The sequence below is a fragment of the Struthio camelus genome, chromosome 8 (genome assembly GCF_040807025.1).
Source record: "Struthio camelus isolate bStrCam1 chromosome 8, bStrCam1.hap1, whole genome shotgun sequence".
Lineage (NCBI taxonomy): Eukaryota > Metazoa > Chordata > Aves > Struthioniformes > Struthionidae > Struthio > Struthio camelus.
Window position 1 is genome coordinate 11,435,432 of NC_090949.1, and position 23,874 is coordinate 11,459,305.

General features: G+C 36.9%; 1 protein-coding gene across 3 annotated transcripts in view; it reads right to left on the reverse strand.

Moving 5' to 3' along the window:
• KCNT2 (potassium sodium-activated channel subfamily T member 2) overlaps nucleotides 1-23,874 on the reverse strand; it is a 158,351-nt gene that overhangs the window by 9,066 nt on the left and 125,411 nt on the right. For all 3 annotated transcript variants that reach the window (XM_068952241.1, XM_068952240.1, XM_009669752.2), the window contains 5 exons: nucleotides 17,465-17,566; nucleotides 14,302-14,385; nucleotides 12,750-12,878; nucleotides 7,137-7,428; nucleotides 1,068-1,152 (listed from right to left, as the gene is read on the reverse strand). In XM_068952241.1, the coding sequence (XP_068808342.1) occupies nucleotides 1,068-1,152; nucleotides 7,137-7,428; nucleotides 12,750-12,878; nucleotides 14,302-14,385; nucleotides 17,465-17,566 (692 nt within the window). The remainder of the gene's footprint in view (nucleotides 1-1,067; nucleotides 1,153-7,136; nucleotides 7,429-12,749; nucleotides 12,879-14,301; nucleotides 14,386-17,464; nucleotides 17,567-23,874) is intronic.

The window sequence follows — 23,874 nt, forward strand, 5'->3', positions numbered from 1 at the left end:
AAAATACTATTTCAAGTCATTTCAGCAGGTCTTATAATAACTTCCTTTACTGTTTGATAGTCATCATTATGCTACGCTTCTCAAATACCACAGTAGTACAAAGTAGTAGTACTCCTTTGGTGGTGGTGTGGGGGGTGTGTGTGTGGTCTGTGTGTGTGTTTTTTTTTTTTTTTTTTTTAAAAAGCATTGGTATAACTCGGATCAAACTACTAAGGTCAAACAGTTTTCCTCCTTGTGAATAGGAAGCATGATGGGTCAGCACGGAAACAAAGGCGTAGCCCCTTGTACAACTGGGCTAGGTGGTCTCCTTCTCATGGAGCAGATGGCATATAGTAGTATAGCGAGGCAGAAGCAGGAGACAGAAATGGTATTTAAAGCCTATTTGACCCTATATCATGAGGGTCAAGCTGTCAGGCCCTGACTGTAGCAGTCACATCAGACCTCAGTATGTGAGAATGCCAGATAATCATCTGAAAGTCTTGACCAGTTCAAACTTTGTGTTCACCTATTTTTTTCATGTACTCTGCAAAATTCCTGGTAAGTAAGTGAAAAGAAATGTTTCCTGTGTTTAGGTCCTGCCACTTGTGTTTGAAATATCTTAGGCTATTAAACGCATGATTTTCACAGGAAGACTGCTGATTGTCCTTTATGGATTCAAAGACCGTTAAAAGTAATCTTTAAAAACACTAATTGAAGGGTTGATCTTTCTCTTAAGACTGGGTAGCTAAATTATAAGCAAGAATCTAATGAGAATATTAATTCTGTGAAGCTATCCAGCAGACTTGTTTATACTTGGATTTTTTTTTTAATACACAAAGTAAGAGGAGGAAGCACCAGAGAATATGGAGGACAAAGGATTACTAGAGGAAAAAATAGTTATGTATATATATGCATAAACACACACTATATATAAAAATATAATCTAATGTCTGTTTAAATAAAGTCTCCATCTTAATAATTATTGTTTTGCAGGTACAATTTTCTTATAGCAGGACGGTATTAAATAAAATAAAACTCAGGTAGAAAGTGCAAACAAACTTCAAGTCTTTTTTTTTTTTTTAACTTACACTATGTCATTCAGCTCTAATCTTGTATCTGGAGAAGGATTGATCAGGATGTACGAGAGGGTGTTCTGATGATCATTCATTTCATCTGGAGAAAAAAAAGAGATACCAGATTAATTATATTATTTACAAAGAAGTTGTCGAGATTATCACTTCTGGCAAACTAATTTGATGGAAGATTGTCTCTGGTTCATAGAGTTGTCAAAAACAGTGTCAGATGTCAGTCAAAGTGATCAGATAAGTTTTTTGATTTTTTTCTTTCAACTGTACTTGCATTGGAACAAGCTGCCATAGCATCTTTTGAGTTACCAGCTCTTACAATCTCAAATCTCAAGTATATCAAATCTCAAAATATCAAGTCTCACTATCATAGGCAATGATCCTACATTTACCTCAAAAATGCTTTCACTTTAGTAACGAACATTAAAATAGCTGAAGGAAAGTTTTATATCCGAAATATGTTGTCCTTGCCACTCTTTAGGTGCATCTTTGATTCCCGAAGTTATGCTTTGAGATTTATGTAGCAGCCATCATAAATTACATGCATACAATATCATTCAGTGATAGCGTCCTTTGGAACGGTTAATACATTGTCAACATCACTTTGCTCTGATGTTAGTACTGTTTTAAAATATAAGCGTTGTGAGTTTCCTACGGTCTGTACAGAGATCTGAGACTAAACAGATCAGCCAAAAGATGCTCATAAAATATACTGGTGGTGTTGAAGAAGCACGAAGATGGCTAGGATTTGAGCCTGTGATTCTAAGCAATAGCTGATGTGCAAAATTATTAAGATGTCCCTAAAGCCCTTTAGTAAGTCGCATTGTTTGTTTCATCGGCTACTCTGGTAAAGTTAATCCTCGATACTAAGCAGCCACAGGGGATGCCTATGTTGAAAAGCCTAAGAGAATCCAAAGCTTTGACTGATATCGACATGATAAAATGTTTTGAATTAAGATGTTAAAATGTTTTTAATAAACTATATTCTTCTGTGAATGTTTATGATGAAATGGAGCAAGTAAATATCTGGAACAGTGAAAGCATTCAACATTCCTTAGCTGTACAAGGCAAGCTTAAACTTAAGAGTGGTGATGGCATATATTGAAAGTCATTCTTCAGTGCCAATCCGCTGGTAGTCAGAAGTACAATCTCAATGCCACATTCAAAGCTGAATTAAATCTGTATTGATATACTATAGCACATACTAGAAGTATGGCCTTTCAGCTCCACGTGGTAAGAAAACTGTGCTTTTGCAAAATGAATAGACACTCTGACCAGCTTCCTTGCTGTGATCAAGGAAGTTCAACAGTGCATCATCACTGTGGAAGAAATACATGTTGTCAGCAACCAGGAACAGTTCCACCGAATTTGAAGGCAGAGCCAGATCTTTGGGAATCCTGCTTTTAAGTCATTGAATGCCAGAAGAGTTTCTAAAATCCTTGAGACCTGTGGAATGTACTTTAAAGGTAGTTGCAGCATGAGGATTTGGTGGCTACCTAGACACTGCTCTGGAATAACGCAGTAGTCCCTTAGGCAGTGCAGCAGGTTACCATCTGCAAAAGCAGCACAGAGCAGGCTGCACTGGATTCAGAACCCAATTATAATCCTTATGTTGGTCCAAGTTAGAACAACAAAAAAAAAAAGGATAATGATCTAGGATTAGGATAATTCAGGCTGGAAGGTACCTTGTGGGGTCATATTGTCAGCCTCCTGCTTGAAGCAGGATCATATGTGTTTGCTTTCAAAAACCTCAGTACAGGTTTCTCTTGCTTCATGTTGCTCTTCACACCAGAACCTGGGGAGGCAGTTAAGTTCTATGGAACACATACTTTTGCAGGTGAAGAACGTATTATCGTCATTTCACAGCAGTTTATCTGTGTAAGCAGTATAAAAATGTTCTTCAACTTGACACGCCTCTTATTTTTCATCTCTTATAAAAGAGCATGCTTGGCTTCAACAGCTATTTCTATGGGTTTGAAGGAACAGGGAAACTAAAGCTTCTCTCCCATCTTTAACATGCAGCAGAATTTGTAAGGAGGCATTGATTTTTGAAGGTGAGTTAGAGAGAAGGATGCTGCTGGTGACAGAGAAGGAAACGTGCCTGAGAATGTGACAGCCAAGCTGTGAATGTTGCAGAACTGTGGTGTTTTGGGGATGTTTCTGGCATGTGCCAGAGCTTCAGTTTTTCATTTATGGTTTTTCTTCCTTATCTTTGCCTCAAGAATACAGGAATGAGAAATTAACTTAGTGACCTACAATAGCTCATAAGATGTGTTTTCTTTCTGAATGTTCTAAAAAATGTTCTTTTGCATTTTTTACACTCGTAGCAATTCTTAATGCAACATTCTTTCAGTTTAATCGAAGTCTGTCATGTAGCTTATGTTAGTATGCGGGAAGTAGGGATTTTCATCCCCAGCTGGAATTGAGTCCAAGTGGTAGCCAAAGCTAAACGCAGTTGTATGGCATTCCCATCCGCTTTCACAAATTGGCCGCTATACGTTTTTTTCCTCCACTTTCCCTATGGATCAAGTAAGTGATGTTGCCCTTTTCCTTTTATCACCTATGGCAATGGGTTGAAGGGTAAAAACTGTATAAACAGAAGTTAGTATTTCTTCTTCGTTATTTTTAACCATTCTTCTAATGGTATATTGCAAATGAAGTAGATCTTGTCATGAGTATGTTGTAGGTCTTGTACAATAGTGTCTTACTGCACTGTAGCTATCATTTCAATATTTTTTACTTAGCTTTTCTCTTGGTATGTTTCCTGAAGCGTTGCAATGAGACTAATCTTAATTTGGTCAGTCTTTAAAAAAAGAAGTTGGGGGGGGGTCTTTCTTCCATGCTAGTCTCTCATCAGCATCTTAACATTTTTTGCAATTGAAGTATTCTTGATAGTCTGTCTGTTGGTTGAGAATTACTGTATTGAATGTCTTCTAGTGTGTGGGTTTTTTATGCATGCTTGTATCACGTATTTTTCACCACCATAAGTATATCTGCCTAGAAAACAATCAGGAAAACTCATGTAGACTCTTAGTATGGATGCAATTATACACCTGAAGTGGTGTTTTACGTTACAGCTTATTGCTGTAAGGTTATCCTGATGCAAAGTATTGTAACAAGTTGCAAGCCCGTGTACCACTACACTGGCATAATTATGCCTCTACTAGAGGTTTGTACTGCCAACAATATACTGTGTCTAGGCTGAATTAAATGAGTTTGGAGTTAATGTAATTTAAAATTGGAGGTCTTGGGGTTATTAGACTCAGTGTAAAGAACATTGAAGACTAAGGAGATTGGTTTTCCGAGATCATGCCAGTACATGCAGGTACGTAAGGGGCTGTGGTTCTTTCCCTGTTTGTTTTTCATCACTCCCAGCACTTGCCAGGAGAGAGTATTAAGGAGCATGTGCAGCTCCTGCAGGGAGCTAAGTGGCATCATTCCTGCCAGTTTGAAAAAACAGGGAGATTTAAAAGTTTTCAACTTGTGCTTAAAATGTAGTGGAATAAGTAGGGAGTGAGCTAGCTCTAAAAGTGGGTGAAAAGCTAATGTAATTTTGTACTGAATGTGATGGAGGCAGAAGGATGGCCCTGGGAACGTGGGGGCCCAGGCCCGCAGCTGACTGAATGTGTAAAACTGATCCATGCGCAGACTGCGGGTGTTATTGGGGTGGTCAAAGTAGAAGCTTTCTCTACAATGAGACACATCTGTAAGAAAACAGGAAAGTGATGATGAAAACTTCTAAACGAGAACTATTGCAGATAAATGTCATTAGGTGAAGCAAGTGTCTGCCTGTCAAGATTTTGCTATTCTGCAGGTGGTGTAGAAGTGAATTGAATTTGAAAAATGACATGAAAATTTACTGTTGGCTTTTAACTAGGATTTTAAAAGAAAAGCAGGGATCCACCAAAGCTTTCTTGTGACTCATATAAGTATGAATCAAGTTTACAACACTTTCCTGTGGCTGATGAAATGTTATTTTCCAGAAGCGATACAGACCCCAATATTTATCCCTGATTGTTCCTGCAGAGAGCCATACAGTGGGGATAGTAAGTGGGATTAGTAATTATCCAGTTAAAGTGCAGGGAAAAGATTGTTATATAATGCAGAACTACCCTGAAAACAGGTTACATGTGTATATGTATTCCTTCTCATGTTTACATTCTCTTATTCAGTAGAGTTGTCCCTGGTTATTTCAGCGAGCTCTGTGGACACTAATGAATCTAAAGCAAAAGGTAGATGGAACTGTGTTCTGGTATGTACAGTCAGTGACAGCAACTTTAATTGCATTTTGATTTGAATAAACTAGACAGAACTTGGATAACTCTTAGGCCATACACTAACATATAAGGGCTTGTTTTATTTGTAGTTGAATGTGATAGTGGATAATGGAAAATGGTGCTCTTTGAGGATTTTTATGGTAACTTTCCAGGTCAGAATAACACTTTGGATAATCTCATAGTTTCCCACTTTAAGCTTGAATTATATCTTTTAAAATACAAGCGCAAATAGTAAATCTGTGGAATGAACCTCCACAGATACTAAGAGCTGTCACAGATCTTGCATCTCTGTCTCTCCCTTCTTCTGCATGAGGGCATTTCAGCATTACACCTCCATCAAACAGATCTAAATAAAAATTATTTATGATTTATTAAAATAAACCATGCCTTTCTTTTTCTGAAACAATGAGAAAACAGAAAGCTACAACTAGTGTGTAGTTTGGTGTTTCTTAAAGCATAACTTGAACGTGTTTGCATGCTACTATGAGGATGGTGGATTATGGACCCAGGAAATATGTAAATACAAATGCAAATGAATTGAAGATGAAAGTTTTCCTTATGAAATGTTATCCAAATGTAAACCATTTCTTAGCTTACAGAGGTCTGTGTTATTTGTAAAATCTTGTATTACTAAATTGTAGTTGAGACAACCACATACACCACATAAAACCACAATATATTGTGGTTACTTTTAAAAGTAACTTTAAAGTAAATTACTTTTAATTTTGTATTTGACTTCTTCAAAAAACAAGTATTAGGAGACTCTCCTTCTCCTCTTAAGACTCCAAAATGTGATGAACCAGGTTCCCCTCAGCTGGTGTTCTCCAAGTCTAGCTGAGCAGGATTTTTTTTTTTTTTTAATTTCTCTAGGAGTAACTAGGTCTGGTGCAAACTGTGCAACTATGCTGTTAAGAAAATCCAGGTAACAGGCAAAATACAAACTCCTTTTGGAAAAAGGAGATAAAACATCAATCTTGTGGGGTTTTTTGTTTGTTTTTGTTTCCATTCCTTGTTTTCATTAATCAAATAATTCCAGAGCAATTATGTGTTCCTTAAACTTTGCATTAAGGATGTCTAAGATAAGATGCATATTGTGACCAATTTTCTGATAGTATGACTTAAGAGTAAATAACAGACATGATATATGTTGACTTGTGGCTTTTTATGCCTTCTAGGCTTATAACTCTTTTGATCCAGTTGCTGGGCAACTATGTTTGCATATATTAAAAAGGATGTTCCAGAACTCTGTCAGTAGCTTTAAAAAGACAGCATCAGCTTTGTTGGAAAATGAGTTATTGGATGCAAACAGCACCTAGAGACCTAGTGAAACATGCTTAAAAAAATGACTTTAATGTGACAATTTTTGCTTCATTTTTTTAAAAGATCAAGGGAAAAATGTAATATCCTTCACATATGACCAGCTCCCCAACCCAATATATGAGTGAATGTCACAATAGTTCTGCCTTCATCTATATTTCAGTGTGTTTGTGGGAATATGGCACAGTTGTTCACTGACAGGGGGATGTTTATATATTCAGCTTATACATATCCCATGAAAATATGCATGTGATATGCAGTCTCTTGAGTTTTTCATCTGAAAATAGGAATAGACCACAGTAGAACTGGTTTAAAAAAAAAAAAAATCTATCAAGTTTTTCTCAGCAAAAAACATAAAAGCATTACCATAAACTTAGTGTTTTGTATATGGCAGCCTCAGTCTGTAGAAAATTAACAATAAGTTCGTCTGGCATAATAGTAATGTTTTTATTAATTTAAAGTATTGTAGCAATCATACCATATCCTGCTGGAGAAAGGCCCAGGTGCTTCATTCTGTTTTTCACAAGTTCAGCGAGTTCCTGCCTTTCTGACCTCCTGTAAAGGTTCATTCGCTGCTGACTTATCTTCTCTGCTGTTTTACCAAAGTGTCTTGGGACTTTTCTGCTCAGCCGTCGGGCCCACTGCATGCTTTTTCGTCGTAACAAAGGGTGATCCGACTGGTCGCTAGATGTTGAGTTACGATGATTACTGCGATAATTAATTTGTTCTTTGGTGTCTTCCCATTCTTCCACACTGATAGAGATTTGAGACTTGAAAGGAAAATGACAGGATGGATGAGGGACTTTAAAAATGGAAACAAAAAGATACTCTCTCCCCTTTTCAGTAGGGCAGCTGAACATGTGTGTTGGTTACAGTGGAGCTGAAGAGATTCAGCTGCTGATGCTTAGCAAGCATGGCTGAACTGGGCATCCTGTATTAGAGACACTGACCTGCTATGTAAAGTACTCACTTATAATGTGAATATATTTCTCAATTGCAAAATCAGTTAGGCATTACTTGGTGCTTTATTACATTTTGATTCTGAAAATAAGGATTCTAGCCTTCTTACACTGCATTTCCTAAATCTAAGGACCTGTTGTGAATCAATTGCGTGTTTTGAGAAATTCAAATTATATAACTTGCTTTTAGAAATATATTGTGGATTCATTAAGTAACAGTTCAACTTTGCAAGATTTTGAGTGCCCTGTTTAAAACCACAGATGGAAGCATTACCTGTTTCTCCAATTCCCAAGTATTTTTGACTTCCCAGTGCCTGATTTATGGAAAGCCTGTGTGTCTGCTCATAGGAAGGTATGCTGTAGCTTTCAGTATGACTTGGGACACCCCTTGCAAAGGAGGTAATCTGTAGTTCCTACATGCAAGCAAAGTTATGTTGCTTTTTCACCATTGTAGCAACAACAACAAAAAGACTTAGAAGGGCTAATATCTGGCCCTCTTTTGCTGTAGTTTCTTCATGCCACCCAAGTATGACCAATAGCATACTTTGTACAAACACATACAGAAGTACTGAAATAAGTCAATGGACTACAGACACATTGGAAATAAGTCAATATGCAATTGTACTATATACAAAAAGAACATAGGGAATGTAACAAAATATTTCAGAAGACAACTTTAAAATTGTTTTCATTTCACTGTCAGATTTAACCAATATTTTTCAGCTTATATTTTCAAAACTATTTTATAATGCTGAATTATCACTGTGATCTTTGAAATATAAGTCTCTTACTTATATTGAAATAATAAAAAATAGTGGAGTCCTCACTGGTAGCAGTGCAGTCATATTAGCACGTTACTGATGAGCGATTTCACTAGGTTGAGTGTGTGTGTGTTGGGGAAAACAAACCTGAAAAAATCTTATAAAACAAAGCTTAATTGAAGTGAAAAGTGAAGCTGGTTCAGCTAATGTGAATCCAAAGAACGAAGAGCTTACAATATGCTGGAAGTGATTTGTGAACAAAGCAATTTTATATGAGGAGCTACTGTTTTTTTGATCCCTGAGGTTCTAGGGGCCTTTCCCCATTTTAAAAAACAAACTTCTGAAGGCAAGATTCTGTTGTCCTCATCAGTGCTGGATATAATCTTTCTTTAAGAGGCCTGTTTCTTCCTCCTGTCCCCCCTCATCTGTAGGCTCCCTGGAGTCCATAATTTACAGTTCAACATGAGCAAGTCTGACAGTGTGAGGGAGACATTAATTTTTTTCCCCTTTGGATTGACTAGCTCTTATTTACGGCAGACTAAAGACAATCTGTTTAATTTATTTAGAATTCCCTAGGGACACGCCACCTAACTCCATTGGGCCTCTCTGACAGTCCCAATCTGTCAGCTTTCAGTTACTTAAGATCTTTGTGTAAAGAACAATGATGCTTTAAGCTGTATTCAATCAAAGATGATGATCCGTTACATGGTTCCATTTCCTGCAAGTGCTACTGAAAGGTGAGCACGTTGCTGTGTGCCTGACAACAGTTGGATGCTAATCTAGTATGATGTCACAAAATGCCTATATTAATCCAATTTGTTTTTTTTAAAACTGGTAACAATTTTACTCCCTGGATTTACCTTGGAAACGGGCAGATGGTGAACAAATACTTACTTGTGAAGCCATTTCTCGTGACTGACAAAGGAAGGGGGAAAAGAAAACAAAAGACAATTTAAACAGAAGGGAACCTAAAGGAGCAAACATGGACGGTTTAACAGCAACCACAGAAAATAAATTACACAACTAATAAGGAAGATTTCTTATCTGCTTTTTTTATGAAATGGAAATAGTGTGAATCATATGACCATGTCACTGAGTGGCATGTTAGATGTGCTTGTTGTTTAGCAACAAGACTGCTGGAAACTTTCTTTCTTTTTAAAGGAATAATAACTATCCTTTTATCAGAGTGACATGAGGGCGTCTGATTTGGTTAATGCAAAAAAGGGAGTTTCAAAGGAGAACCTGTACCTAAAGCAATATTAATATTTGCATATTTTGCTCTTCCTACTTGAGTTAACCGTTAACTGACAGCTTCCAGAAACCTCTAGATGTCCAGTGCAAACTGTTTGATATGTCTATTTCAGCTCAAATTGAAATAAGCTTTGGAGCTTCACTGAGTTAGAAACCGTCAAACTATAGTTAAAGGTGAATCATTCATGAGAAAAATTAAGAACTAATTTCTCTAACTCTCCACTTTAAAGATCTCATCCTACAATATTTTAAAGTTTTGTTTTGTTATGTTTTTTTCCTGGCTTAATATATTGAAAAGCTAAAATGATAGCTCACGCCAATATTGTTTTACTAGTTAAATTAGTTGGAAATTTCTCTAGCATTGGAAGAATTACTCTGCAGAAAGATTACAGCTTTCAGCATTTGTAGATATCTACCTGTAAAGATCACAGAAGCAGAGCTAGGTATGATAGTTTTAACTCTTTGGGGAAAGAACTAGGTTAGGCAATACTCCTGTGCTACCTGGAGCTAGGAGGGTTTCACAAGTGCCAACTCTGAGAGCAAGAAGCTGCTGAAACATCTGAGTGGGAAAATACCAATGGGGGTCACATTCACAACTGTGGGCTTTATTTTTAAGTTACCAAATGCTTTGACTTCAATTCATAAACAAAGACAGTGCCGCTCTTACCCCCTTTAATCTAATACCTGACAATTTGAACACTTAACTAGGAGACTTTTTATTCCAATTCTTCCTCTGATTTAGTTAAAACTCTGCCTTTTAGATTACCTGTGAAACCTGGTAATAAGTTAACAGTAGGACTCCTCTTATCTCTGGGTTCTAGGCTGGTTTCAGTGTCTATTTGAATGTTTTAAGAAATTGCTTCTTTGTAAAAGGTAATTGTTGGTTATCTTGAAATAAATCTGGGCCTGGTCTGATCAGGTATTTACACACTTGAGCAGCTATGCAGCTATGGGCTCCAGAGGTTCGCAGTATTATGGTAAAATTATGAATTTACAATTAAGTGCCATTTAACTTTTACGGGTGCCTGGTGGTCCCAGAACTTGTTCTCAGAAAAGCAGTTGAAAGCTGTTTAGTTTACCAGGTTTAAACTGAAAAATAAGAAGCTTGCCTCGGAGAACTATTTGAGTATGTGTTTACATCCACAAAAAAAAAATGTGGAAAAGATGAGTAATCATCTCACAACTACCCCTCCCTTGCATAGATGCTGTTTGCCAGTTAGCTAGTAGGAATTTCCCATGTTTGTTTGAAAGCACAAAAAAATACAGAGGAGGGGGGGAAAAAGGCTACCAAATGGGTTCTTCACAATAGGTTGTATGCTTGTTTCAACTGTTTCTCTGACTTGTAGCACCTGCAGTTAAATAGCCAGCCATGAGCATGAGGACAAAGGGTTACTATCACATAGCTTACTCATCCATGCTTAATGAATTCTTCATCTGGCTTCTCCTCTGCTTTGATGAAAGCTATGCCAGTTTTTAATTTTTTTCATGTTAGCAGCGATGCTGCCTTTATTCTTCTTCAAGGGGTGATTTTGATGGATTATGCTAATACTACTGTGCTGAAAAGTATCAGCTGACACTGCTGTAGTGTCACAAACCGCTGGCTGAGCAGTACAAGCCACCTGGAGAGCTACGGGTGCTCCCCAGAGAAAGACTATAGCGAACTTAGTAGGGTCTTACATAGGCTTTTGTAATCCTTATTTTCAAATAAACTTTAACTGAATGTTTGTACTTGCTTCAAGAGGAAGCTTGGAGTTAGTGACTTAAAGTTGTATAAAAATTTTTGAAGTACAGAAGAGAAAATAAAAATAGTCTGTATTTGAAATCAGGTAAACTATATTTGAGATGGTACTTCAGAAGCTTAGAGAGAGGTTTTCTTACACTGCGTTGTAATTTACAGTTGCATTTGAGCCATGGCTTAAGGTCGTGCTATGAAATTAATGACTTCAAAATAAACAATGGCCACTGTAAGGCTAAAACAGCTCAAATCATCTTTGCACTTAGTTTTAAAAATGAGAAAGCTTCTGCAAAAGGGAAAAAAAATCACAGGTCGATAAAGGAGTAAGTATGAAAAAAAAATAAGGAAAAAATTCAGAAGTTCATATGTACTACTTGCAAGCCAGTGTCCATGTGGCAGGAGTCAGTTTTAAAAGCATTTACAGAACCTCAGAGAACAGGGGTTGGACATGTTTGAAGTGTTTAGTTTTGTTGAAAATAGATAACAAGTATGAATGAGAAGGAAATGTGAGAAGGATTAGAATCCCTTGGTAAAAAGCAAAACCACTTAGGATAACTGAATAAGAGTGTGACAATTCAGAGTGAACATTTTAAAACAATGTTAAGTAATCTGGGATTTGAGTTTTTTTGAAGTTCAAAATCTCCTTGTTCTGTCAGACAAAATTAAGTGTAAGCTACAGTTGTAGTGGGTTATTAAAATCTTAGTGTGTGGGTTCTGGCAGAAGTTCCCATCACCAGCATGTATGTTAAATAGTCAAGAAACACAGTAGTTTTGTCATTCTCCTATATATGTATTGGGAGAGACATACATATGTATGGGAGACATATATACACAAAAATTACCATTGTTTGGGAGCTGAATTTAGAGAGATTCCATAATATTTTTAGTAAAACTAATTTATTCTCTAGTTGCTGATTTCTAGTTAGAAATTCATATAAATACTGAAATGCCGCCTCTTGGGGTATAAGATAACCTTCTTGTGTCATACCTGCTACAGGACCTGATCATACAGGTTGTTAGATATAGCCATTAGTTGGTATGTACAAGTTCAGACGAGAGCTAACTATTACTTGTCTTTTCTGTGCCTGAGCTGTCCTCTCTGGTCAATTAGTTCCCTATGCATAAGCACCAGAATAAAAGTCAGTATGTAGGGTCTGGGTATTCATGAAGTCTGAACCTGAAGCCTGAGTGTATGTGTATATGTGACTATGTACAGGTAGCCAGAGGGAAGGCAGGGAGACTTGTAGTGAGTTATTGGAATTCTGTGCATTTGCAAACATTGCATTTCCAATATTCATTTATTAAGTGGTTCAGATTCTTACAAGGACCAAAGCATGTTGTATCTTTAATCAAATCCAAAGAAAAAGTATAATAAACTGACATACCTCAGATGTTGTAAGTTTTTGGGATTCTGTTCTGTAGACTCCAATTGGAATATCTCCCGTAGAAGAACAAAGTTTCTGATACAGTCTGGCGTATGTCCTAATCCATAGGTCCTCTTCTGTTATTTTCATCTGAACAAATAATAATAGGAAGGAAGTCTTTAACATCATGAGAGCTTATCACTTGTTCACTATACCACTGTTGAAAAATTTTGAAAATTAAACATTAGCTGGCAGTTACCATACCGTAGTATTGCACCTTTAATCCACAAAAGATCTGAAATTTCTATTAAATTTGTAGACATTGTCCCTTTTCTTTGTTCTCTCCCTTTTTGGGAGATATTGCAGTGCAAATGGCTGAGTCTTATGAAATGACTCCTGTCCTTTTCCATAGTTTTAAAATTATATGAAAACTTACATGGCATCTCTCATCCAGTGTTCATATCTGAGTAAGCTGTAAAAGAACGAACTAGGCACTGGCGGTAATTAGAAACTGGTAATGGACAGACCAAGAACACAGGATTGTTTCGAGTACTGTGAATTATCTGTTCTTTAGACCAGAAGTTGAGTGTTTGCAGAGAGGAAAGGGGCAAAGTAACGTGAGAATTCTCTCATATATCCTGAATGCTTAGTGGTGTTAATCTCAAATGTTCCATGACTATCGCACTAGCTGTATGGCAAGACATGTGTGGGCCCCTGACAGAAATTCAACTATCTTGCGTTTCGCTGTAACAACAATTTAATGACTGACCAACAAATACTTAAGTGATGGGTATTTTTAAATACTTCTTAAACCAGCATTGATCAGAGCAGGAAAAAACTTCCTTTTTGAGAGGAGCAACATCTTGCAAACTCTTTATACTTTTCCAGAAGGCAACTGGTAAATGACTTCTGGTTGCTACCTGGGGTCATAGTTATGGGAGAAAAGGAAAGGTGGGTGTATTAACCCACTTAAAAATATATTTGGCACTGCATTGGGGAATACGGACATACATAACAAGATAACTTTGGAACTTTGACTTCTAAATAAAATTTATCTAGCATACACACCTTTATATAATATCCAATCCTGTCCTTTACTATGTCTGCTGAAAACTAGTGCAGTGGAATAGCTTAGGTAGTAAGTGCTAGCTGGCTTTATAATTTAGTTAATACTTCCTGTTTTCTAATACTTGGTTGCCAAACTGCAATTGTTTCATATAAAATATTATATTTTATATTTCATATAAAGTAACTTACACTTTTCCTATTTTTCCTCTCTTTGCTACTTTCCTTTGCACCTTATAGAATGTATTGGATTTTTTACTTGCTGTGAGGATGAGGATTGTTTTTTGCTTTGGAAGTAATTAAAATCAGCAAGTTTTCTACCTAATTTTCATGATTTCTTCTCTGATGAAAAGGGAAACAGATGGTCTTTCTTGGACTTTCATAAGAGAAACCACTGTATGAAGAAAACTTCTTTCTCTACAAAGAAAGTAGTGGTGTTCTGCAGACAGTACAGAATCTTCTCCGGTATTTTCTAATAATCTGATTTTATTTATTTATATTAACTTACAGAACAAAGAAACCCAGATCCTGGTGTGGTATCAAGTCCCAGCAGTAGTCGTGTGATAGAGATCATATAATCTTTCACAAATGACTGCAAGGTTTTTAAAAAGAGAGAAGAAAGAAAATTTTTAATGCACAGATAACCATAAGCACTGTGTGAATTGCAAAGAAATTGTGCATACGTATTTGCAATCGGTCTTTTTGTTTTAAGTAAGTTAATAGCATTGTAGAAATAGCTATTTCTTTGCGTGCTCAATCTACTGACAGAGAATAAGTTTTCTTATTTAGTTCTGCATGTGCATGTAACGCTCACACAGGACTTGGAGAGACTAAGGCATAATAAGGATTTTTATAGCAGCATGAAAACTGACAAAGATGAATCAATAGAAGTAAGGTGTTAGTTAATTATTATATTTTCACACTTAACATGCCTATCTTCTGTGCAAAAGAAATGTTATCTTAAAATTATATGGAGCTGCAGCACTGAGTAGTGGATACTTAACACTGTTATTATTTTAATCCCAACTGGAGTAGCTTGCCTTAGCCACTCCACCTGGGTTTTAGGGTAGATCTGCCTTATTTCAGGTCAGGCTTGCTGATCTGCTGACAGAGGGGTTTTGCTGAGTGGTTAAAAGGTAGAAATTAAAGATGACTAACCAAATTAAATATAAGAGTGCAGTCTAAGGCCAAAGATAGACATTGGATAAACATGCTAAAATCATGGATGTTCCTCTTCCCTATTAGCGGGGCTCCTGGGATCAGAGGACCATATGCGTGCTCTGCTAACTGCAGGAGGGCTGTTCATTGCCACCTCTTCCTATGTGTAGCGGGGCAGCATTTAAGGCAGGTCGTTGATCATCTCTGGGCTATGACTTTACTTGCAACTAGTGGCTTTGGCTCAGTGCAAACATGGAGCTAGCAAATACCATTTAATAAAGGAATGTAACATCTCATGAAGGTGTTACATAAGTCCTTTCTAAAGAGTTATAACATCTGAATTTGTTTAAACTCTGAAGTTGGACTGATTTAATTTGATACATGGTGTTTCAACTATCTGAATCAAACTAATACAAAAGGCAGTGTAGTCGCCCATCTTTTAGTTTAAACGTTTCTTTGTCTGACAAGATGAACCAAAAAAGAATGAGTTCAGCTGTACTAACTAATTAAAATATATGCTCCTAAACGTTGCCAGTTGCTAAGGTAAAAGGCATTAGTATAACCCCCTGTCCCTTGAAGACTTCACTGACATGTTGCTGCCTATCATTTTCCATGGGTTAAGCATATGCACATCAACTTCTGCAGTTCTGCCCAGCTGAGCTGTAGTAACTCCTGCTATTCTGAACCCTACCTTAAACTCATAAATATGTACTACCTGCATTTATGCTGTATTTCAGCCAACTGATTAGGGATAAACATGTCTCCAGAGCTGGGTGTATAAAGTGTTTAATTTTCCAGGACTGAATGGAATCTTGTTAAGAAGAGGACAGCTGTCATGTGTTTCATTATGTGTTATCTTGGCTGTATCATTTACGCTACAGAATTATCATTAGGCTGCCAAGTGTATTCTAAGGGATTTGCATGACCAGCGTTTCATTCTTTAGTTGCTGAGCTACAGATATCTTAAAGGCTTTTCTTTTGGCCTAAAATAGGAGTCGTCTTATGGGAACCTCACTGGTTCCCATGATGATTCCCTTTGTTCCTTCTATGCAGAAGAAAAAGCCGTCATTTAGAAAAGTACAGGACCGAGAAGAAAACCAGTGAGAGCTTGCTATTATAGTATTTATGACTTGAAATATGAAAGATAATTCTAGAAAAATGAGAATCCTGAGCAGTAAGAGTTCAAAGAAAGGTTGGAATGTGAGGAACAGTGAGAGGTTTGTTTTGTTTTAAACAAAACTTTTTTTTTTTTAAATACTTCCTGGTGAATGGTTTCACTCTGTCAAGTCATAGTATGACTGATCGTGGCTTGGAACAAACATAAAATACTGAAGTTATGTATGTACTGGTTTGAAATAGTGCCATATTTAGTGTTGATAGTCTGCATTTAAAAAAAATGCTTCATGAGCAAATACATTTATTTCTAAAATATCTAGAATTTGTTAAAGGGCTCTGCATCTGTTGGCTTACCTTCATTTTCTGGTAGCCATTCATATACATGCCTCATTCATATATATTAATGAATCTGTGAGAAAAGCTTAGCTCCAGCTTTTCTCTGTACCTTGACATTTCCTTCAGGGAATTTATTTTTAAGTAGAATTGAACATTTTAAAGCACCAAACTTCAAAGTAAACAAATTTCCCTGAAAGGGTGTTTAGCATCTAACTACAAATCCATCCACAGGCAATGTCTAGGCATAGGTGGAGCAGGAAGCTGGTTAGGTGAGCAGACCGTCTGCTTACTTTGCATATCCAGAGCCTTGAAGGCGAGCAGTGGGCGCTGCTGCTTGGGCAGCTGGATGCCTCGGGGTGTGTGGAAAAGTGCTGGAGGAGAAGGGTATTCTCTTCTTTCCACCCTAAAACCAGCAACTGTTACTTTTATTTGTCTCAACCTTCTGTTGTTTGATTGATTGTTTTCCCCAGCAGCCTGGGGCAGTTGCCCTTCCCTTATCAGCACTGACTTGCCCTCACTTCTTTTCAGGTGAGCAGCTTAGTCTTGGATTCTTGAGGCAGCAAAGTTCAGCGCTGCCTTTCTTCACCATCACCTTTTTGTAACCACAGTATTTATTGCTTGTTAGGACCAGAATGGAGTTACTTTAATGTATGAAGACTGGTCTAGTCAACATGAGCCAGAGAACAGGGCACAGTGAAGTAACGGAGTCCTGTATCAGCAAATGCAGGTGGCTGATGAATTACTCATGCAAACACTTCAGTTGATTTATCCAGTCCATATCAGAAGTATCCCTTTTACCTGACTATGGAGAGCTTCACAAACAGTATTGTTTAAAAGCAGGTGTTAGTTACAGGAGAGGGTAATTTGGGGTTGATGACTGACCTAGCACTGCCATGCAGAGCATGCTCTATGATATTTTGCCCCTGTTTCTGGCACAGGCATGCACATTAATGCCTTACCTACAGGAAAACTGACAGGGTCATCTAACAAAGTGCAAATAGGAAATAGGCGATGACAATACATGTCTGTGTTAAGACGAGGCACATTGTTATTCACAGTACCTGATAAAGCAGCGTGTCCAACATACTGATGCTGAAAACCCTGCCAGCAGCAAAGGGTAGTCGAAACATAAATGCCAGATTAGACCCCTTTTCCCGTTCTTTCTGTTCAGGAATTAAAAAATAAGAAATAATTTTAGTGCTGTTTTTGAAAGGATTTTAGTAATAACATCAAACTGGTACTACCTTAAAAAAAGATCACAGGTATAAAATCCCTTTTCTCTGAATATAGTTTCTTTGCACAAATATGTAGCATCTGTGTGCAGTAGTTAACATGCATTAATCATACAAAACTATTGGTTGAATCATCACATCTCTGGAATTGCATGGGTGTATTCTACCAGATCATTTTAAATAATGATTGAGGGGATTTAAACTGTGCTTAGGAAGAGCAAAGCTTGTGTTATTCCTGATCCAGATTTCTTGGTGTTGACAGTAGACTCTCATTCAAGCGCAGAATGTCTACTAGGAATATCTGAAACTTAAATAGTCTGATGCAAAAAGGAAGAAACGCTATTTCAGTGAGTAAGTGGCTATGTGAGAGTAGACAAGACATGGATGTGGGTAGAAATTCCTTGCTCTGATGCTTCTGAGGAAGGGAAGTGGAAGAACATAACTATTGTTAGGCCTCTTTCTTCTTACCACATGTGACTTGCATAGAAATGGCACCACAATGTGCTTCCATTAATTACTGGAGAGTAAAACTATAGGTTGGAAGTGATTTTTGCTATTTCAAGAAGAGAAGAAATATCAAACTTTCAGTTCAGAAATGTCGTGAAGAATAAGATGTGTTCATGAAGTACAAAAATGTTACATATCTTGAAATTAGAGATATTTATATGCAAATGAGCAGTCTGCTCCAAGTAGTGCATCATCCAAATGTGTTTTTGTTGATTTGCAGCATGCTAACCCGTTTGTCATGGTTGGATAGACTGGCTGTACATGTTGATTTCTGTGGCTTCAGATGAGCACAGTTGAAAAGGATGTCATAAAAAAGGATTTCCTCTCTGGATAAAAATACACAGTAAGATAACTCTTAAAAATGTGGCATTAATGCATCCTTTATAAAATGTCACCTTTGTCAATCTCTTCAGACTAAATGGGGTTCAAAATATTAGGGAAATAAAATCTAATTACCTCCATCTTTTAATTACAAGCATTCTCTATGTTGTGACCAAGTGCAGTTGGCTTGTACTAGATTTTCCACTATTTTTTTCACTCTATACTATTAAATTATAATATTATGAACATGTTGTTTTTAGGGCAAAAATGGTCTGGAACAAGCTTTCCCAAATTTAAAGGTGGTAGATGATGGATTTACTGTAGAAAGTGACATATCCTACTCTTCCTCAGCTATCATCTGACTGCATGATAAACCAATGCAATACGTTAACCCACCAGAAAATTGTCCACTTTTTCTCCCCACCCTCCACCAGTTTTCTATCAGTTTAGCAATCTAAATCAGCTTGCCAGGTGTTCAGACAAGTGCCAGAATTATGTGTGAAGGAAGGGGCAGGTATGTTTTGGTCAGGAGCAAGGGAGGGAGGAAGACTTTCTTCTGGCTGCTCTGAGCGACTCTCTGGCCCTGCTGGCTGGCTGTGTGGCCAGGGAAAGGTATTTGGCTGTCAGACCCCATGTTGCGTAATACTTGGAGTATGCTGCAACTCTAACCCAATTCTGGAACCCCTGGACAAGAGGCTATTAAGATCACTTCTGAAAACAGCATACACTTTATTATGCTTAAATAGACTGAACGTGTTTAGACTGAAGGAGTTTACATCTGGCCTTCACAATTCAGCCTCACTGCTTACAGTTATGCTGCTTCTGTGGAATGTTAGACCAAATATAAATACGAAATCATAACTTAGGCAAGGGAAAGAAGAGAAGTAGAGTCTTGCATACACAAAAAAATATGCTTAGTTTTGGTCAAGGTTGATTTTCTTTTTCCTAGTTTATTGTTTCTGTGTGGTTGGAGCGTCCTATATTTTTTGATTCTTTTTCTGTGACATTTTTCTGAACTTTTTATCCCCTTCAACTGCACACAATTTGGCTGTGCATTATGGCAAATCTTACAAGATTTGTTTTACCTCACATACTTTGAAATTAAAATTACATGCATATTTACTGCACCGTCCATTAAACTAAATCCTTTTAGATTCCTGCTATAAAATATTTTTATAGGGAACTGGCTGTGAAGTGACTGTCTTCACATCAAGTAACTAAAGGTATTATGTTTATCCTTCCATCTGTTTAGAATAATTTTCAGCAGATTCTCATTTTGCCAAGACAGGTGGGGTAAGGCAAGAGATATTTTGGGACTAATTTGGTTCATATCCAAAATTCTGACGATAGGTAGAAGGATATTCTTATTTGGTTTATTTTAAAATGGAAGCTTGCAGGCTTATTTTTTCCTCTTTATGTTAAATTTCTTATACTGTTTCCCCTCTGCCTTTTATTATAGGCTTGCTTTTTCTTTATTCTTGCTAAAAAGAGTTTAGTGAGAAATACAATTTTTACTCAGGCATGCTGTTTTGAATTTCTGCTTTCCTACCTGCAGTCCCACTGGCTTTTCAGAGAATACACAGCCATAGAAGCCGGGAACGTGTCAGAACGGCCCTAGCAGTTTTATTTCACAGTCGGTGTGATACCCAGCAGCTCTTTCCCTGACGCTTTTTGGAATTCAGTCATCAGGAAGGGTATATAACTAGTTAGAGAAACAGCATAGATCAACTCCAGAAACTTGAATAAAGAGCATGGCATGAGTGTGTCGTGTAGAACTACAAATATATAAATGGCATTTTAAGATAAAGCCGTTAATAGATGGAGATATTTCTCATCCTCAGTTGTCTCCCTATGGTTGTGGCTTTGCTCACAGTTGCGAAGTTCAGAATTTTTTTTGGTGTCTTTCTAAATAGTAACAACTGTACACTTGTGGTCAAGAGAAGTTCTTAGCATGTACCACACCTCCTACATATACTACTTATTTTCAAATTAATTATTTTTTTTTCTCTTGGGTTTACATATTGTAAAAGAGAATGCTAGAGAATTTCTGTCCAGAAGATCAAGTTCATAAGCTTTTCAATTTATTTCCCTCTTTTCTGGCTCCACTTTATATGTGTATCAAATCCTTTTTAACGTTATTTATTTATCATGATTTTGTCTTTTTATAATTTCTTAAAAAGTAAATACATACATACTCCTTTAAAACAACTAATACTATCATGCTAATGACAAAAAAACCAACCCTAGGCTACCACCCTGTTTTGGCCAATCTGTCAGGGGTTTAAAGAGATCTAGGGTCCATCTTGATTCAATATATTCTTCTCATATAGTAGTATCAGAATTGCCATGATGGGCTCTAACTGTTATGAACTGACAAAGCAAATATTGCTGCAAAGAAGACACAAGGATATGGAGTGAGGCATAGTTTGGGAGTTATGCAAGAGTATATAAAGGTGACAGAGTCCGTGGTGTATTAGGAGAGAAGTCAAGTGTGGTGGTAGTTTTGGTAAACCTGGGATGTTGCCCATTCAAGACTGATGACAGCCTCACGTACACTTCCTTTCTTTACATATGGGATTTTGGATTGATGTAATTTCATTACAGAATAGTTTATGATATTCTGGGTTGTTTGTTCTTAATCTCTTCTGTGGTACCTTTTCTGGCAAGAACAGATAGTCATTTTCTGTTACTGATCTGGAAGAGCTTTCTAAAGATCTGTCAGTTCAGCAGCCAGTTGAGTGAGCTAATTGTTTATACGGTTTTAGTCAGAACTGTAGTGGATCTAAATCAATAGACCTCCAGTTAAAGTTACACCAATTAAAAGGTACTGATCTAATTATTTAAAAAAAAAAAAGTGTCATTACTGCATGCTAACAGTTTGATGCTACTTCAAATCTGTATACAACCTGAACAATAGTAAATACTAATGGAGACAACATGCCTATTCTTATTTGAAGCTAAGAAAATCAGCCTGCCTTTCTGTATATCACAGCAAATATACTTGACTCTTCGAGATAGATTTCAGCTCACCTAACATGCATGTGCTTATTCTTGTGGAGGATACAAAATCAGAGTATTGGTTTGATTAAAAGATGTTGCACGTATTTGCGCATATTTTTAAATGACAATTCAAAGGCATAGAGTTTTCATCCTTCAATTGAGACACAGAATATTTACATAGAAAATAATCAAAAATCAAAGAAAACTAAAAACGTGAATCTCATCTGGGACACTTTAAATCCTTTCTTTCAAGAAAGGTAAAGTGGTCACTTCATTTTTTTCTCATCTAAGGTAAATGGACAAAAAAAGTTTGACATTCAGGCTGTGGGGTTTTTTTCTCCCCTTTTTTCCATTGTGGAAAAGGGTTATTGCTTTTTCTTATATCAGTACTGAGTGGTGTTCAGTTTTATTTATTTTTAAAATAAGGAAACTTGCAGCTGTAACAGCAGATGGACTTCTCCTCTGATTTGCATATCTTTATTCTGCAGCCCATTAGGTTGCAAAGTCAATTTTGCATGTGTGTTTGACTCTAGCTGAAGGCAACTTGCCTAGCTTTTATAGTCTTTCTGAAAAAGGGTCCTTAATGCAGATATAACAATAAACTGTACATTTGACTGCATTAGATAATTTTCACTCAAGTTTTTTACTGCCTTTCATTTTGCATGAGGGAGTTCTGAAAAATCTAATGAAGTACAGCACCACCTGTGAAGTGCTCCCTGCAAATGTTAAGATGAAATGAGTGGGAAATACCAACAGCAGGCAACTTCAACTGCAATGAAGAAAATGTTCTTCCTTTAAGATAATTAACTTCCTATCTAAATTATACTACGGCAAAATAGAGGTAGATAAATTAACTGTTCAGCTTCCAACATATATTCACAAGTTTGCATTTTTACAATCAACAAATGAAGATGTAGAAGTTACAATCTTTATAATGCTATTCAGTGCCTCTGCTGTAAAAAAGAAAGTGAGGAACCTGTATAAGGCAAAAAAGAAGACTGAGATTAAAAACCTTGGTTTCACCGCTTTAAGCGGATAGGTTTCAATCCATGAAGCATTCCAGGAACAACTGTAGACACCACATACTGGGAAAGCTATTTCTATGCTTAACTTCTCTTATAGTTAAACTGTATGGATTAAGAGAACATCCCAAAAAGTTTTGCTATAAGTTATAGTGCAGCAAGGAACAAAGCTAGGTTGGAACACAGTCTTGAAGGCCTTCCAGCTCTTGGCGCTTGATGGATAAATAAATTGGCAGTATATGATTCCAGCCAGTTCCAGTTTATTTTCCCTGCAGTGAATGCTGAGGGAGTACTAAAATGCAGGAGCTGGAGGTGAAACCTTTATGGGTAGTAGGTGTGGTATAATCTAAAGAAAGATGTGCTTCCTCCTGCCAACTGTTTCTCTCATTGTGTAACAATTTTTTTTTCTCGCTTCCTCACAGTTCTTTTTTATGTGCTTATGTGAAAAATGCCTGAGTAAAATTAGGCCTTCATTCTGTTTCAGGCAAAGGCCAGCAAATCACAAAATACCACCCATATGATGATATATATCATCATCTTGTGGTTAAATGTAAGCGTGATAGTCAACTGAGTAAAAGACTGATTCTTCTAATACTTATCCTATCGCACCAAACAGGCTGAATTTTTGCAGAATTCCATTCCTATGTAAGAAACTTAGAGTAGGACTGTGGAGATAAGTTTGTATGAAAAGCTTGTTTTTCACTAAATCTGTATTAAGATTGGCTAGATTAACATTGCACAGCTAGTGAAACTATTTGAAATCTCAAATTTACTCCCAAATCTATGAAATACTGTGAAATTTATTGTACAGCTAGGAAATGGAAACTATGTGCCAAATCTGTCTAATGAAAATGATATCAACATGAATTCAAATTTGTTAATATACATAAGATATATGAGGTGAAGAGATTGGGGGGCACATGAAAGAATCTAGCAATAATACCTAGTTTGATAGTGGGGGAAAAAAAATAAGTGGAGTGAAAGATCTCTGTCCTTGAAGACTGACTTCATGATAAAGTCTCTCTTTCTGTAATAAAGTAACTCAGAAAAAGGCCTGAAAGATCCTGGAGGAGATGCTGAAAGTTTTGTGGAGTTCAGAGGTATGCAGATCCTCTGTGGGAAAAGGACTGCCTTAGAATTTGCCAAGTTAAATAGTTGCATCAAATCACTTCCTATGTTCTATCCAATGTTTTAGCAGTAGTATTTTGAACAGGCCTGGCATCACACATTGATCTGGCTGTTAGGCTGACAGCTTCCTAAGCAAATAAAACTTACCTCCCTATAGCCTCCCTGTTCCCCAGCTTGAAAAAACCAAAACATGCACTTAAACGTACAGAATATGAAGGGTTTATCTATCATTGTAGTAGTACTACTATCCTTATCCTTGAT